The sequence below is a fragment of the Rattus rattus genome, chromosome 2 (assembly GCF_011064425.1).
Source record: "Rattus rattus isolate New Zealand chromosome 2, Rrattus_CSIRO_v1, whole genome shotgun sequence".
Classification (NCBI taxonomy): domain Eukaryota; kingdom Metazoa; phylum Chordata; class Mammalia; order Rodentia; family Muridae; genus Rattus; species Rattus rattus.
This window is the reverse complement of record NC_046155.1, coordinates 100,150,169-100,166,270: the sequence shown is the minus strand read 5'-3', so window position 1 is coordinate 100,166,270 and position 16,102 is coordinate 100,150,169. Positions and strand designations below refer to the sequence as shown.

The following is a 16,102-nucleotide window of genomic DNA, read 5'->3' as shown; positions in this document are numbered from 1 at the left end:
TATCACAACAACAGAGAGTTAACAAAGACAGACCTCAACCTACAGTAGCCCACTGAAACAACTTCACCAACAGTCCAAGGAAGCCACCCGCTCTAGTCTCTGAGAAGAGATATCATTCTTTATCCTTGCTCCCCACCTCTCAAAAATGTGCACATCTGAAGCAGGCAAGAAACAATGCCATTTTATCACAGAGAAGAGGTGCTGGGGAGTTAAGGAATCCAGGTTCATCCTGTCAGCGATGGGACACAAACGGTAGTCTCGGCTTAATTGACAGGAAGTGACTGGAGGGAATCCCTTGCACAGGTCTCGTGGGGACAGATATAATCAAGAGTCGGCCAGGCTTAGAGCGATTACGTGGCACTTGCTTGTAAAGAAGCACAAGCAGAATTCTAGCCGGCTGAGCTGGAAGTTATAAGAAATGCAGACTTTAATCCCAGCACTCAGGAGGCAGAAGCAGGTAGATCTCTGAGTTCGAGGCCAGCCTGGTCTACAAAGTGAGTTCCAGACAGCCAGGGCTACACACAGAAACCCTATCTCAAAAAGCCAAAACAAAACAACCAGGCAAGAGTAATATCGTGGAGTCTGTAAGCCTTAGGATGCTGACCAGGATGCCTGACAGACATCTCTAGCAAACAAAGGACACCAGACTTGTAGACAAACTCCAGTGTTCATAGCTCTGAGACTGGGCAGTGTGAAAGTGCACGTGGGGGCCGATATTCAGAAAAGCTCAGGATTCTCTTCTCCTGCAATCGGGTGGTCTTCTCTTGCTTCCTGGCCCTTAATCCCACTGCTGGATGGAGGCGGGGGGTTGTCACCTTCCTGTTTTTTACTGCCTGGTCACAAGACACTAGCAGGCTGGGCCAGAGGAGACGCTGATGGTCAGTCTTGCTGATAATAAGTTGCTAGCTCAGGGAGACACTTTCTGGACTGGCTCCAAGGTAACTATGCTATTGGGTCCCTCCCTAGTGGTCAAATGATCCTAGCACCAGATGAGTACAACACTTCAACATTCAGGGCCGTGTTAGGTCTCAAATGCGGTCAAACCGCTGATGCAGAGGTGCCTATGCAGGCTGCCTAGTTCTCCTAGCATTCCCCAGTCTCTCCTTGTTTCAGGGTCCTGCTGGCTGGCATACCTGGCTCCCTAACCTAAACTTTTTCCAGCCCACGGCCTCAGCCCCCCTTCTTCCAGTGGTTCTTCTCTATATAATCCAATCATTTTGGCTACGCTGGTCTTTTTACCCTTTTGCACTTTTATTCTCCTGGCTCTCCTCTCTCCCCTCCCCCTTCTCACCTGGCCCAGCTCGGGGTCATGTTCACTCTGGACACTTCCAGACGCTTCTGGCTAGGCCCTTCCCTGCATCTACAATAAACTTTCTCCTCCACCATACCTTGGAGCAGTCATGGCCTCCTTTTTCTTTCTTTTTTCCTCACTCAGGCAGTACCCTGAGGCTTACCGAAAGGCAGGGGTTCACTCTAGGCCCCAGCTCAATCTTCAACTCAGATCCTCACTGGAAAGATTACTTATTCAGAAACCGTGGAGCTCAGGAGCATCACCCAGGGGGCAAACCTCACTCTTGAAATAGGAGAACCATAAAGGCCAGTTAATAATCAGCCCCAGGCAGAGACAGCTTAGCAGGGCCCTCAGCTTCAGGCATTGATAGATACCTGGCCCACTCTTCCCCAATCAGCACGCTGATCTGGAAGCATAAACAAGAACTGAAGCTGAAGGCTCTAGGGGTTCCCAACCTGTGATCTCCAGCAGACACTTCTGGTGTGTCACCGGATTCAGGTACACTAGAGGCCATGGAGAAGGGCAACAAGACAGAATAGGCACTTCCTGGGAGCCTGTCTCTCTTTGTAGGCCTTGCTCTTTAGCTAATTTTCCTCCAGAGGCAAAATTATCTCACATCCTTCCTCCTCTCATTCCTCCTTGTCTTCCTTCCCATCCTCCCTTTCTCTTTCTCCTGGCAGTCACCAATGTACTGGTCTCTATTATCCCATCTAAATTTCGATTGAGACAGCTCCCACATCTATGTCCAAGTTGGAGCCTTCCTCTGGGGGCCACACCCACACAGGCACCTGATCAACAACTCCCCATTTTCTCCTGCTCAAATCTACTCCCCACTCTTTTCCAACAGTAGTACCATCCTGGGATGGATGTGGGGGGTTCTGTTTTGGCTGCAGTGGAAGGTGGGACGTGTTAAAATTAGCTCAAATCCTTGAGCTCCTCCCCACCCCCTCAATCCCCTCCTTCCCTATCATAGGAGTAGGAGGTAATGGAGGGGACAAGGGAAGATAAAGTCTGGGCTTTCACACCACTGAGGCTCCGGCCATAGGTTTAGACCATCAGTGGTTTGGTGACTGGAAGTGGGTGACAGCCTGGCTGGTGAGGTTGGGGGAACTAGTAGCTGGGAGAAGTTGGGGACTTGGGGTCCTCTGATTCTTTACAGCAGGCCTGGAAGTTGGAAGCCTGTGTGTTCTAGTGATGGGACTGCCATTGGCTCTGGTGTGGTCCTCTGGGACACATTCTCCTCACTCGTATAACAGGACATGGATGATGGAAGTGAATGTGATGATTGTCTTAAAGAATCTTAGCATCTCAGGACACAACTTGGGGTTGTTTGTTTGTTTGTTTGAGACAGGATCTCTCAGTACAACCTTGACTGTCCCAGAACTCTGTCTATCGATCAGGCTGGTCTCAAACTTACAAAGATCTGCCTGTCTCTGCTTCCCAAGCGCTGGGATTAAAGGCGGGCACCACCACAGCCTGGCTGTTTGTTTATTTATTTGCCATGCTGGGGGTTGAAACCAAGGCTCCACACGTGCTAGGCACGTGGCACCACCCAGCCGTTTGTTGTTTGTTTACTTGCAACGCTGGGGATTGAACATGTGTTAGACAAGCCTTTGCCATACACACCCCAAGAACTGAGCCTGTACTACTAATCCCATCCCTCCAGAGGCCTGGTGCTGCACACATGCAATAATTAGCAGCTGGGTGGCCTCTCCCAGTCTCAGGCTCCATTCCTGGGCTCCATTCCCACTACCCACAGCTCTGTCTCCTTGGCCACTAAACCTCAGCAGGCTCCTGGGATAAAGAAAGCAAAGGAAGTCTGGAGTGGAGACGAAGAAACCCCAGGCACTCTGAGAGCTGCTACCTTTTCCATGTGTGCTGCCAGACACTTCTCGTCAGGGACCAAGTACCCCAAGGTAACCCCCCAGCGTATGTTAAGGAACTTGCTGAGTTGGAATGATGAAGCCCAGATCAGAACACAGCCAGCTCAAGGTTCAACTGTAAGGTAGTGTGGGCGATGTCTGTTCTTCAGCCTCATGCTGACCTCTCAGCTCTCCCAGTCTGGGGCCCCGAGGTGTCTCTGCGGGTATGGTAATAATGGCGGGGTGGTGTCCCATGTGGACCAGAATCAAAAAGTGTGACTAGGAACATGGTGAAGACTTTGCAGGATTGCGGCTCACGGGGACAGAGAATACTGGCTAAAGGGAGTTAAAACAGAAAAAAAAAAGTTTTAAAAGAGACCACTGACTGGTAAAGACCCAGGTGGGGGAGGGGACTCAGCAAGGACTCAGAACAGTTGAGTGATTTGGAGCATTCTGTAGGGGGAGGGGCTGGGGGTAAAGGTCAGATTTGGGTGGGTAGTCCCTGCTGAGAGACTTGGAGCAAGCGTGCCCCAAGGTGCAGGTAGATGCATATAGATAAAATTGCCCTTTATTTGAAAACGGTTTTGTTCTACGTTTAATCCTCCGGGGGAAATGACCTGAAGATATTTGTGTCTGTTTTCCGCATGGTCAAGCAGGGAGTGGAGAGAGGCCTGGGCTGGGCCAGACTTCCTGGGCTTTAACCTGTGCTCCAAGTAGGTGGGTCACATTTTACCCAGCGGGAGTTGAAGAGTCACCTGGTGCTTCAACGGGACTGATTTCCTGGGCCTGGAGTTGGAGATCAGAGTAAGTAGATGAAGAGAAGCTTGGCTGGGTCCTGAGTGAATGATTGAAGCGAGAGAATGAATGCATAGGCCTTGGGATAAATAGAAGTTTGGTTGGGTCTGGTGGTGCAAAGCTGCAATCTTGTCTGCTCTTGAGGATGAGGCAGGGAAATTGGTCACAGAGTGAGGTCGGGATCAGCTTGGGTGACTTAGCATATCCCAAAATAAAACCTGAAAGGAAGGTTTGTGATAGCCTAGCAGTAGAGTCCTTACCTAGCAAGTACAAGCGCTTAGGTGCAATACTCGTTTCTACAGAGAGTTAAGGACAATGGAACAACGCAGAGTAATGTACTGTGGAGCAGAGAACAGAGCTGGGTGGGCATTCGGTCCCAGATTCACTCTATGCCTTGCTATGCCTTGCTATGGCTAAGCAGTCTGAGAAGCCCATCAGGACCCCAAGGTTTTTGTTATTGTTTTGTTTGTTTGTTTTTAAAGGCAGAGTTTCTCTGTGCTGTCCTAGAACTCGATATGTAGACCAGGCTGGCTTTGAACTCACGGGGACCCAGCTGCTCTCTGGGATCAAAGCTGCACCACCACTGCCCAGCTTATTATTGCTGGTTTTATGTTTATGGTTTATGAAACCATCCCATTTCATCACATTTGGTATGAAATTGAAAATGACCTTGAATTTCTAATCTTCCTGCTCCTAAGTTCTGAGAATTCACTACCAACAGAGCTATATCTCCAGTCCCAGGATACCAAGGTCTTTTTGGGGTTGTTGGTTTTTGTCTTCATTTTATTCTGAAATAGATTTTTCTCTGTAACCTTGGGCTGTCCTGGAACTAGCTCTGTAAACCAATTTGTTCTGTCTGCTTTTGCTGGGGTTAACGGTGTGCTCTGCCGCAGCCAGCTGGACAGAAGTTTTAAGGGAAATACGGTAATGCAGAGACAAGGGTAGGTGTGTGAGCTGGGAAGTCCAGACTGAAGACGCGACCACTTCAAGGTATGGTGGAGGAGACAGTTTTTATTGTAGGCATACGGGAGAGCACAGCCAGAGACAAGAGTCCAGAGAGGGAAAGTAGTAGATGAAAAACGGGTAGCAGACTGATCTGGGCCATGAGAGAAGAAAGGGGGAGGTGGTGAACAGGGATGAGAGAAGGGACCCAGAGAGGACAAAAGAGAACATAGCTGAAATACCAGAGTACGAGGGAATGAGGAGGGGGAAGCATTATGAGTCAGAGAAATTTAGAGAGGAGGCGGGCAAGCAGATCGGAGAGAAGCCACAGGAACTACTGAGGGAACCTGGAGGCCGGCAGGCACTCTGGTATGCTAATAGGCACCACAGATGGCCATGTGCCCTGAGTTTCTTTTGGCCCTGATGAGAAGTACATTTGAGACAGGTTTATCAACTCCTGAATGAAACATGGACTTGCAGGGAGGTGAGACATTTTGGCAATTTGGAGTATTTGAGGGGGAGAGGACAGGTACAGTAATCAGCGAAAAGCATGACTGCAAGAGAATGCTAGCTCTGGGGTAGGAGGCTCCTGCGTCTCCTAAGAGTCTCTGGGCCTGATGAACTGTTGACCTAGAAAAGGCCCCGGGTGGGCGTGGCGGCGGCAGCCAGTGATCTTGATTCTAGCTCTTAGGAGGCCGAGGCAAGTGGATCTCTTTGAGTCTGAGGCCAGCTAGTCAACAAGCATACACATAAAATAATAAACAGTGAGATCCTGTTTTGAAAAACAAAACCAAAACAGAACAAGGAGGACAAGGTGAGAAGGAGGGGGAGAGAAGAGGAGGCCTGGGTGTGGCTGCTCTGTAGGTCAGGGGAATCTCTTCAGTGCAGTTTTTTTTCTTCAGTTTATCTGTAGCTTCTTAAGGTTTTTGTTGCCTGCTTTGTTTTGTTCTGAGACGGGGTCTCACTGTGTTGGCCCTGGCTGTCTTTTAACTCAGAGACCTGCCTGTCTCTGCTTCCCTAGTGCTGGGATCAAAAGCATGGACCACCAAACTAATACTTTATTTTTAAAAATATTATACAAAGTCAGTTGGTATCAAAATCTGATTTGTTAGTCATGGTAGTGTAAGATAGATCTCTTGGGAGTTCAAAGCCAGCCTGGTCTACAAGGCCAGCCTGGTCTACATAGCAAGTTCCAGACTAGCCAGGGCTACATAGTGAGACCTTAACTAAAACTTCAAACCAAAATAAAACAGAATTTACTGAGTTAAGTATTAGAGAGGGGCTAGAGACATCGTTCAGGTGGTAAAGACTCACTGACAATCTCAGATGACTAACTCATCTAGTTTTTATTTATCTTTTCTTGTAAGATAGATCGATTGCTGTCACATGAAAATCGTATCACCTCTTATCATTTTTAAAGCCATATAGAGCAATGCAATTTATATATTATATATAGTATTTATATAGCAGTGCAATTTACATAGTCAACAACACTATGATTGAAAGAATTTAAGTAGTTTAAAATGGAATTTGTGGTAATGTTCTTATTCTTGTCCAGTGGGATTAACAAAGAATAAGAACATTACCACTTTTTTTTTTTTTTAGCCAAGTTTGAAGCAAGCTTTATTAAATACTGGCCAGGACAATGGACACTGGCCAGATCCATACACAGGATTCCCAGGGCATGGCACTGTATTATATTAGAAAGGCACTTACAAAGGCAATCCCAGGCTATTACTCCCTATCTCTGTCCAATCAGGGACAAGCATACATCCTGACGTACTTCCTGCCTATGTGTCTCCCACCTATGCGAGATCACATCCTGTGCAGTGTGGGCAACCAAGCTTGTCTACAAAAGTAAAAACTTGTGACTTGTTATGAACAGTAGCCCCCAGCATTCCAAGAAGTTACCTGTCCTTACTCAAATTGGGCTTACAGGTTAGAAGCATTTTGTCTTATAGATCTTTTTAGCACAGTAATTTCTCCACAAATTGAGGACAGGAGAGACAGTTCATGGGTTGAGAGCATTGACTACCCACATTAGATTGCTAGCACAAACATGGTGGCTCACAGCCATCTCTAACTCTAGTCCTAGGGTAGCTGTTGCTCTCTTCTGGTCTCTGTGTATACTGTATGCACGTGATGTGTAGACATACATGCAGGAAACACTTTCCAGAATGGCCCAGTGTGACAAATGCTTTCATGTCCAAAGGTCAGTGACTTGTATGGATAAAAGTCTTTTTTTTTTTTTTTTCTTTTCTTTTTTTTTTTTTTTTTCGACTGGGGAATGGGGCCTTGCGCTTTGCAGTACCACTGACTAAATCCCCAACCCCATCCTACCGCTTTGATGGTCACTGGAGTTGAAACATGGGGGAAATGAACTTTAAATCCTTCATGACTTTTGTCCTTTTGCCTCCCTCCTTTCTCATTACCTAATCGGTTTCCTCTCTAAATATTTAGACTTTTAACACACACACCTAAACCTGTATCAGCTTTTATGAAAATCTTTTAAAGACCTCACACTGAAACATCTGCCTCCAGAGGTTTTGACTGTGGGCGTGGGTAAACTCTGTTTCTGCAAATGACCCGTCTCTTATTTTTGGATTGCCTTGTCTGAGTCTCAGGACCGCTGAAGTCTAACAGGCTCTCTGACCAGTGACTGTCTCTAGGGCGTCTGATCCTCAGAGCCTGGGAAGACGGACAGAAGGAGGTGACCCAAGGTCCAGGAGTGCAGGCTCCACCCACTGAGCTGAGCTCACACTTGGAGGTTCCACTTACCTTACTTCTGCCTTCAGGGTCTGACATGGCTCACCTGATGACTGTGCAGTGGTTGCTCCTGCTGATGTGGATGGCCGAATGTGCCCAGTCCAGAGCTGCTCGGGCCAGGACCGAACTTCTCAATGTCTGCATGGATGCCAAGCACCACAAAGAAAAACCAGGCCCAGAGGACAAGTTACATGACCAGGTAGGACAAGGGTGACATATAACTGAGGGCTAGCGGGTCAGGAGGAAGAAGTATCTAGTCCCAGCTCATGGCGGAGGTTGTCAAACCTGCCCGAGGGGAGAGACCTTCTGTTCTCTCTAGCGTGGGTGACTTTGACATATTGGCTGCCAACTGCTAGTGTAACACTAGCAGCTCATCTTCTTGGGAGCTGGGTTTGGGGCGTTTCATAAATAAGGAAGTAGGTTCAGGGAGGAATTGGGTCAGTCAGACCATTGTGGTTTTTAGGTTTAAACTGATTGAGAAGGTCGACTATGGGAGCCTCGGGGAAGGGGCTGTACGCTGCTCTTTCCTGACAGCCTTTGAAGTCTTGAGAAGGAGACTCTCATGTCTGAGACCGGCTGACAAGCATTTGGAGTCAGGCATCTAGCAAACATCTGTGCTATGACAGTTGTTTGCCATAGCCCTTTTATTATCCCAAAACTCCCTAAACGTTTAATAAAATCAGCGTGACTCGACCATTTTAAAGTAAGCCAGCAGGAGGTCAGCTATTGGAGGGGTACAATTGGTGTAGACAACAAAGTGGGGGGAGTGTGTCTCAAAAAAGCCAAGGATGAGGGCTGGAGAGTTGGCTCAGTGGTTAAAAGCACTGGTCGGAGCTTGCAGAATGCCAAGGTGTGAGCCCCGGCATCCAGGTGGGGTCTAGCAGCCATCCATGACTCCCTTTCAGGGGATGCAGTGCCCTCTTCTGACCTCGGCAGGCACCAGGTGTGCAGGTGACACAAAACAAGCATGCACATAAAACAATAAAGCTAATAAGTAAATAAACAAATAGGGCTGGGATGCAGCCCAGTTGACAGTACCTGCATAGCCACACGTCTTTGTTGGATCCCAGCACCATATGAAACTGGATGTGTTGGCACGTGGCTGTAATCTCAGCCCTGGGAGGTGGAGGTAGGAGGATCAGAAGTTCAAGGTTAGCTTTAGCTGCATAGTCAGGTCAGTGCCAGCCTGGAATACATGAAACCCTATCAAGGAAGGGATAGAGAGATCAGAGACGGGATGGGTATTTTTATTTATTTACTTTTTGGGACAGGATTCTACTATGTAATTCTGCCTAGCCTGACTCTCACAGAGATCTGTCTGCCTCAGTATCCTGAGTGCTGGGATTAAAGGTGGACATACCACACCCACAAAAAAAAAATTTAAAAAGCAAAAGGAAAGCAATTTGTATCATGTACTTCAATGTATAAATGGCCGTGTTGACTCTATTAGCCGAGAACCATCACAATTCTTTTTTGCTGCCGGGTTGTTTTTTTTTTATTATTTATTTGTTTTTGCTTTTATGTATTTATTTTTTATGGTATTTTGCATGCACATTTGTGAATCAAGGATGTGCAGTGCATGTGGAGACCAGAAGAGGGTGTTGGGTTCTCTCCATGACCGGAGTTGCAGATGGTTGTGAGCCTGCACATGTGAGCTGGGAACGGAATCTCAGTCCTCTGCGAGAGCAAGCGCTCTCAACCTCTGAGCCATCTCCCCAGGCTCTATTTATTTTTTTGTAATACTTTAACTAAGCAGTGGTGATGCATGTGTTTAATCCTAGCACCCCAAGGCAGAGGCAGGTGGATTTCTGAATTTGAGACCAGCCTGGTCTACAGAGCGAGGTCCCGCACAGTCAGGGCTATGCAGTGAAACTCTGTCTCTCTAGATTCTTAGGGGTTTTTTGATTTTATTTTTGTTTTTTAAACCGGGCATGGTGCCATATGCTCTTTATCCTAGCGCTCTGAGGACTAGAGGGAGACAGATCTCTGTGAATTAGAGGCCAGTGTGATACACATAGCAAGTTTTAGGACTACCTAGAGAGGCTGAGTAAGTGCTCATATTGGGTGTGCCCTGTCCTTTTCAGTGAAGTTTAATCCAACCATCTGGTGGCACTGCAAGTCCACATGCCTTTCTCTTGATGTTATTTATTTATTTTTCCAAAGCAACTGGTGTGTTGCATTTATCATTTTATCCCTTATTTCCCAGAAAAGTGCCTGGCTTGGGGTGGGTTGGGGCTCATAAAGACGAGAATTAAAGAACTGGGTGCGTTGCCAGGTGTGGTGGTGTTAAGCCTATTTCTGTGAATGCTAGGTTAACCTGGTCTATATAGTGAGTTCCAGGCCAGCTAGGGTTACCTAGTAAGAACCTGGCTTTTAAAAAAATTTTTTTAAAAAGATAGATATCTGTCTTCAGACACACAAGAAGACGGCATCAGATCTCATTACAGATGGTTGTGATGTGGTTGCTGGGATTTGAACTCAGGACCTCTGGAAGAACAGTCAATGCTCTTAGCCACTGAGCCATCTCTCCAGCCCCCTTTTTAAATTTTTAATTAGTTAAGGAAAAATAAACCTGGATGTGGTGGCACATATCTGTAATATCACCACTTGAGAAGCAGAAGAGAGTCAGGAGTTCAAGGCCATATAGAGTCTGAAGCTACTTAGACTCTTTGAGGCTTTGTCTCAGAAAAATTGGACTGGGGAGACGACTCTTGCCTTGAAAACATGAGGACCCGAGTTTAATCCCTAGAACTCATGTAGAAATAAATGCCAGGGGTATTTGTGAACTTATGACCCCAGCACCGAAGAGACAAAGACCAATGCGTCTGCATTTTTAACAGCCTTTAGTATAGCTTCATTTGTGGTCCCCAGGCCAGTGAGAGACCCTGCCTCAAAGTGAGCAGACTTCCTGAGGCTGTCCTCTGACCCCCCACACTTGAATACAAATGTGTGTGAACACTCACACACACACACACACACGCACACACATGCACGCACGCACGCAGGCACATGTGCATAAGAAAAAATTACCAAACCATAGTGAGTGGCCCATGCCTTTACTCCCAGCATTTGGAAGGCAGAGGCAGTTGGCTCTCTTGGAGTTTGAGGTCACTCTGGCCTACATAGTGAGTTTAGGATAGCCAGAGACTCTGTCTCAAAAAACAAAAAACAAAAAAACAAACAAAAGAAAAACAACCAACCATACAAACAAACAAAACACAAAAGAAACAATATGTGTGAATTAGTGATTTGGGTTTTTTTTTTTTTTTTTTGAGACAGGGTTTTTCTGTATGGCTGTCTCTCTTAGAAGTAACACTGTAGACCAGGATGACCTTGAACTCAGATGCATCTGCTTCTGTCTGTCAAGTGCTGGGATTAAAGGCATCAATTAATAAAAATAATTTAGAATTACTTTATTTTATGTGTTTGAGTGTTTGCTTGCATGTACGTATGTATGTGCATTACCTGTGTGCCTTGTGGCCTTTGAAGGTCAGAAAGGGCATCAGATCCCTCGAATAAAGAATTACAGGGGCGGTTGGGGATTTAGCTCAGCGGTAGAGCACTTGCCTAGCAAGCGCAAGGCCCTGGGTTCGGTCCCCAGCTCTGAAAAAAAAAAAAAAAAAGAATTACAGGGGCTGGAGAGATGGCTCAGCAGTTAAGAGCATTGGCTACTCTTCCAGAGGACCTGAGTTTCAATTCCCAGCAACCACATGGTGGCTCACAACCATCTATAGGAAGAGCTGATACAGTGTATATGCCGCAGAGCACTCATAGAAAACAATTGTGAGTCTCCATGTGGGTGCTTGCCACCAAATACTGGTCTTCTGCAAGAGCAACCAGTGCTCTTACCTGCTGAGCCTTCTCTCCAAGGCTCATGAGTTGATGAGTTTTGTAAGAATTGCACCTTCTGGGCTCCCACAGCCAGCACGGGCTCAGCAGTATTGCCAATGACTGGCTAGGTGGTGCACAAGGTGCAAGGCTGCATGTGGGATATTGTGTGTCTGTGCCGGCCGTGAACACTTGGTCCTGTGATTCCCACTGCACAGTGTAGCCCCTGGAAGACGAATGCCTGCTGCTCCACCAACACAAGCCAGGAAGCACATAAGGACATTTCCTACCTGTACCGATTCAACTGGAATCACTGTGGAACTATGACCCCGCAGTGCAAACGTCACTTTATCCAAGACACCTGCCTCTATGAGTGTTCCCCGAACTTGGGACCCTGGATCCAGCAGGTACGAGTGTCCCCCAATGCCCACGGAGTAGCTGTGCTCTCCAAATCTCTACAGGCTATGTCTACAGGCAGCTCCAGGTCTACTCAGACTGTATTGAGGTCTGAGGTCCCTGAGTTCAAGACCTTGTACACTCTCTCTCAGGTGGACCAGAGCTGGCGCAAAGAGCGGATCCTTGATGTTCCCCTGTGCAAAGAAGACTGTGTGCTGTGGTGGGAGGATTGCAAGAGCTCTTTTACCTGCAAGAGCAACTGGCACAAGGGATGGAACTGGACCTCGGGTAAGGAGTGGGTGGAGTGGGACAGGCATTTAAAGGTGCAGGGGCGGGGGTCATGCAGCTGTTGTGTGAAGATCTGGGACTTTGAGGTGGGCATAACCAGAGATAGTGTTAGGCACAGTGACTCACGATCTTCCATCATTTATATAGGGCATAATGAGTGCCCTGTGGGAGCCTCCTGCCATCCCTTCACTTTCTACTTCCCTACACCTGCTGTTCTGTGTGAGAAAATCTGGAGTCACTCCTACAAGCTCAGCAACTACAGCCGAGGGAGCGGCCGCTGCATCCAGATGTGGTTCGACCCAGCCCAAGGCAACCCCAACCAGGAAGTGGCGAGGTTCTATGCCGAGGTCATGAGTGGAGCTGGGCTTCGCGAGGCCTGGCCGCTGGTGTGCAGCCTGTCCTTAGTGCTGCTCTGGGTGCTCAGCTGAGTTCCTGTTACTCCTTGTCTGGAGCACCACCCTGCCCGGCTTAGCCTCCCAGCTCCCAGCCTCCTTTGTGGTGGGGCTCTGACAGCCTGTTTAATAAACCAGACATTCCACATGTGCCTCTGTGAGTTATTTGGGTGTGAATGAGAATATATTTATTTTGCTTCCTACTTCCACTGATTGAAGTTGTTTAAACGTTGTCACTTCCCAGCTCTGACGCATACTGTGAGCTACTCAGATTCACTTGATTTTTCTCAGCTGAGTCACAATCATGGATCTTGACTTTATTTTTCATTTGAGCTCTAACTTATAGCCAAGCCGGGGATATGTATCTGTCTATCTTATCTATTCATCCATCCTTCCTTTCTTTTTTGGGGGGGTGGTGCGGAGGAGGATTTCTCTGTGTAATAGCCCTGGCTGTCCTAGAACTTGCTCTGTATACTAAGCTGGTTTAATGCACAGAAATCCACCTGCCTCTGCCTCCTGAGTGCTGGGATAAAAGGTGTCCACTACCAACAGGGCTACCCACTCTGTGGTGTATGTCCTCAGCTCTCTAATAGAAGAGATAAGAATGGGAGTGTCCTGCATGTTCTTTACTTGCTCTTAGCCAAAAGGCCAAGAACTGATCCCGGCATGTTCTACATGAATGGCTGGGAAGAAGGTAAGGAGGCTAAGGAGAGTCATATCTTCTACACTGTCTTAAGTTTCATTTTGAGACAAGGTCTCATGTAGCCCAGGTTAGCCTTTAACTCCTCTTGAGCTCCTGATCCCCCTGTCTATCTTGTATTAAGATTACAAATACCACACCAGCCTTCTACATTTTAAAATTGGAGTGTATTATGTATGTATAGGGTGTGTACCATGTGTGTGTGTGTCTGTGTCCCTACCAGGGTGTTCATACGGAAGTCAGAAGAGTTAGCAGATCCTCTGGGAGCTGCTGTGTGGGTGCTGAGAAATGGACATGGGTCCTTTGGTAGAGCAACCAGTGCTCTCAACCGCTGAGCCACCTCTCCAGCCTTCTGATGGTGGCCTTCATATCTTTGAATGCTAAATCACTAGGAAGTGTAACTCTTTCATGAGATTAGAAAGATTAGGCGGTATGGCCTTGAAGGAAGTGTGTGCTCCTGGAGGTGGGCTTTAAGGTTCCGAAAGCCAATGCTAAGCTGAGTTCTTTTTCTCTGGTCTGCGGATCAGGGTGTAGCTTTCAGCTCTGGTCCCAGCCATGCCTACCCCACCTTGTTCCTTGCCATGATGATAATGTCCTAAACCTCTGAAACTGTAGGTAAGCCCTCCATTAAGTGCTTTTTTGTAAGAGTTGTCTTGGTCATGGTGTCTCTTCACAGCAGTAGAACACTGACTGAGAAGATACTTCTCCAGATTTTTTATTACAGTCTCTCCATGATGGAGTTCACCAACTTGGGCAAACTGGAAGTCTCAGTGAACTCCCAGGCTGGATCCACCTTTCTCCATTCCCAGCGGAAGGCTTGCAGAGGGTCACCTCTCCGGATTCTCACGTGGGTGCTGGAAAACTAAACCAAGGCCCGGCGCTTGCATAGCAAGAATGCCTGAGCCATTTCGCTAGTCTCACAGTAACATTTCTTACTTTAAATGTGTGTAAAGCCGGGCAGTGGTGACACACGCCTTTAATTCCAGCACTCCGGAGGCAGAAGTAGGTAGATCTTTGTGTGTTCAAAGCTAGCCTGGACTACGGAGTGAGTGCCAAGACAGCTAAGGCTACACAGAAAGAAACCCTGTCTTGGGGGGGGGGAATGTGTGTTTGTGCACACGCAGGTGCATGGGCTTGTGAGTATTCTTGGAGGTGGGGACCAGAAAAGAAGATCCTTGGAGGGGTTGGGGATTTAGCTCAGTGGTAGAGCGCTTGCCTAGGAAGCGCAAGGCCCTGGGTTCGGTCCCCAGCTCTGAAAAAAAAAAAGAACCAAAAAAAAAAAAAAAAAAAAAGAAGATCCTTGGATTTGGATCTCCTGGGCTGACGTTAGAGACAGTCATGTGCCACATGCTATAGGTGCTGACTTGGGTCCTCTGGAAGAGTAACAAGTGCTCTAATAGAGGCATTTTTCCATCTGGAACAATAATATTTCTAATAATCAAGTTTAGTACAACTAACATGTATGTTTGGTTTCAGTCCCAGGGACAAGGGACCCTATTTTACCTATCAAAGCAGACCTGGCCTCCAGATTCTCCCAACATCCCTCAGTCCCTACTGGCCATACCATACGCTGCCCCCAACCTTGAACTTTCCAGCCCAAGGGTTAGCTGCCCTTTCCCTAGAGGCTCCTCCCTATATAATCCAGACATTTTGGTCTCTCCTCTCTCTGTGCCCTTTCTCTCCACCCCCCCCACCCCCCGCCCACTTTCTCCATGGCAACTTCTCTGGCCTCAGTCCCTGGGGCCAGAGAAGTGCATCAGCTTATTTCTTGATTAAGCTACCGTGTTTGCTGTGCACTGTTAGGGGCCTTCTGCTGCTTAATTCAGACCCCAGACAAGGTGTTCTACAGGGGTAAGGGGTATGATTTTATCTCACTTTATCATATCCTTGAGATACGAGTCTAAAATCCAGGAAGTCTAGAAAGTATCATAACCCTATCATGTTCCAGAAGGAACAAAATCACTAGGCCTGTCAAACAACCTATGGCCACTACAAAGACCTTCCTATCTTATAACCAGTTCATACTTCTGGAAGCGTGTGTTAGCCTTTTTGTCTGTGACAAAATAACTGAGAAAACAGCTTACGGGAAAGTGATACACGCTGGCTCAGCTTCGGTCAGCTCCACTGTGTCTGGGCCTGTGCTGAAGCAGACCATCAGGGCAGTAGAAACATGTCCCAGAAGATGTGGGTCACCATGAACTATGGTGGCCAGGAAGTATAGAGCTAGTGATTGCATGTGTTCCTTCAGGGTGTGCCCCAGTGACCTGCTCCCAACTAACTCAAGTCTCACGATCCTCCTTCCCACTACCTCCTAAAAGAGACATTGGGTAATTTGTTTTGCAGGTTTTTTTGTGTTTTTTTGTTGTTGTTGTTGTTGTTTGTTTGTTTGTTTCTGAGACAGACTCTCATTCTGTAGTTCAAGCCGTCCTAAAACCCACATGGAGCACAGGCTGGCTCCCTCAGCCTCCCAAGTACTGAGGTTCTAGGTATGAGCCACCGTATCCAGCTCACTATCTGTGTTATCGATCTATCAGTGGATGAGTTCAGGGATGAGGTCAGAGCCGTCACGGTCCGATCCTGCCTCAGTAAAACTAACAGAAGTCCAAGCTTTCAACACGATTCTTTTCTTCTTTTTTAAATTATTTTTTATTTATTTGAGAGAAGTCCTTGTATGCAGGCCAAATTCACAGAAATCTGTCTGCCTCTGACTTGTAGGAGCTGGCATCTAAAGCTTGCACCCCTGCACTTGGACTAATTCGTTCTTTATGGATGTGTGTGTGTATGACCATGCGTGAATTTATGTGCACTGTGTAAGTGCAGGAGGCCAGAAGAGAGGTCAGGT

At 47.3% G+C, this 16,102-nt stretch overlaps 1 protein-coding gene across 1 annotated transcript; it reads left to right on the top strand.

Annotated features, from left to right (window-relative positions):
• The first annotated feature begins 1,693 nt into the window (after positions 1-1,693).
• On the top strand, positions 1,694-12,710 carry LOC116893970 (folate receptor alpha). The gene is made up of 7 exons (XM_032895688.1): positions 1,694-1,789; positions 3,082-3,207; positions 3,810-3,957; positions 7,686-7,855; positions 11,703-11,891; positions 12,033-12,168; positions 12,316-12,710. The coding sequence occupies exons 4-7, from the start codon at positions 7,694-7,696 to the stop codon at positions 12,594-12,596; spliced, it is 768 nt and encodes a 255-aa protein (XP_032751579.1). The 5' UTR covers positions 1,694-1,789; positions 3,082-3,207; positions 3,810-3,957; positions 7,686-7,693; the 3' UTR covers positions 12,597-12,710.
• Positions 12,711-16,102: the final 3,392 nt, after the last annotated feature.

What these genes read in the sequence shown, in the direction of transcription:
- LOC116893970 (XM_032895688.1), top strand. Translation starts at nt 7,694, where the DNA reads ATGGCTCACCTGATGACTGTGCAGTGGTTGCTCCTGCTGATGTGGATG. An exon ending in AGGACAAGTTACATGACCAG is followed by an intron (nt 7,856 to 11,702) that starts GTAGGACAAGGG and finishes CCCACTGCACAG; the next exon opens with TGTAGCCCCTGGAAGACGAA. An exon ending in GGGATGGAACTGGACCTCGG is followed by an intron (nt 12,169 to 12,315) that starts GTAAGGAGTGGG and finishes TCATTTATATAG; the next exon opens with GGCATAATGAGTGCCCTGTG.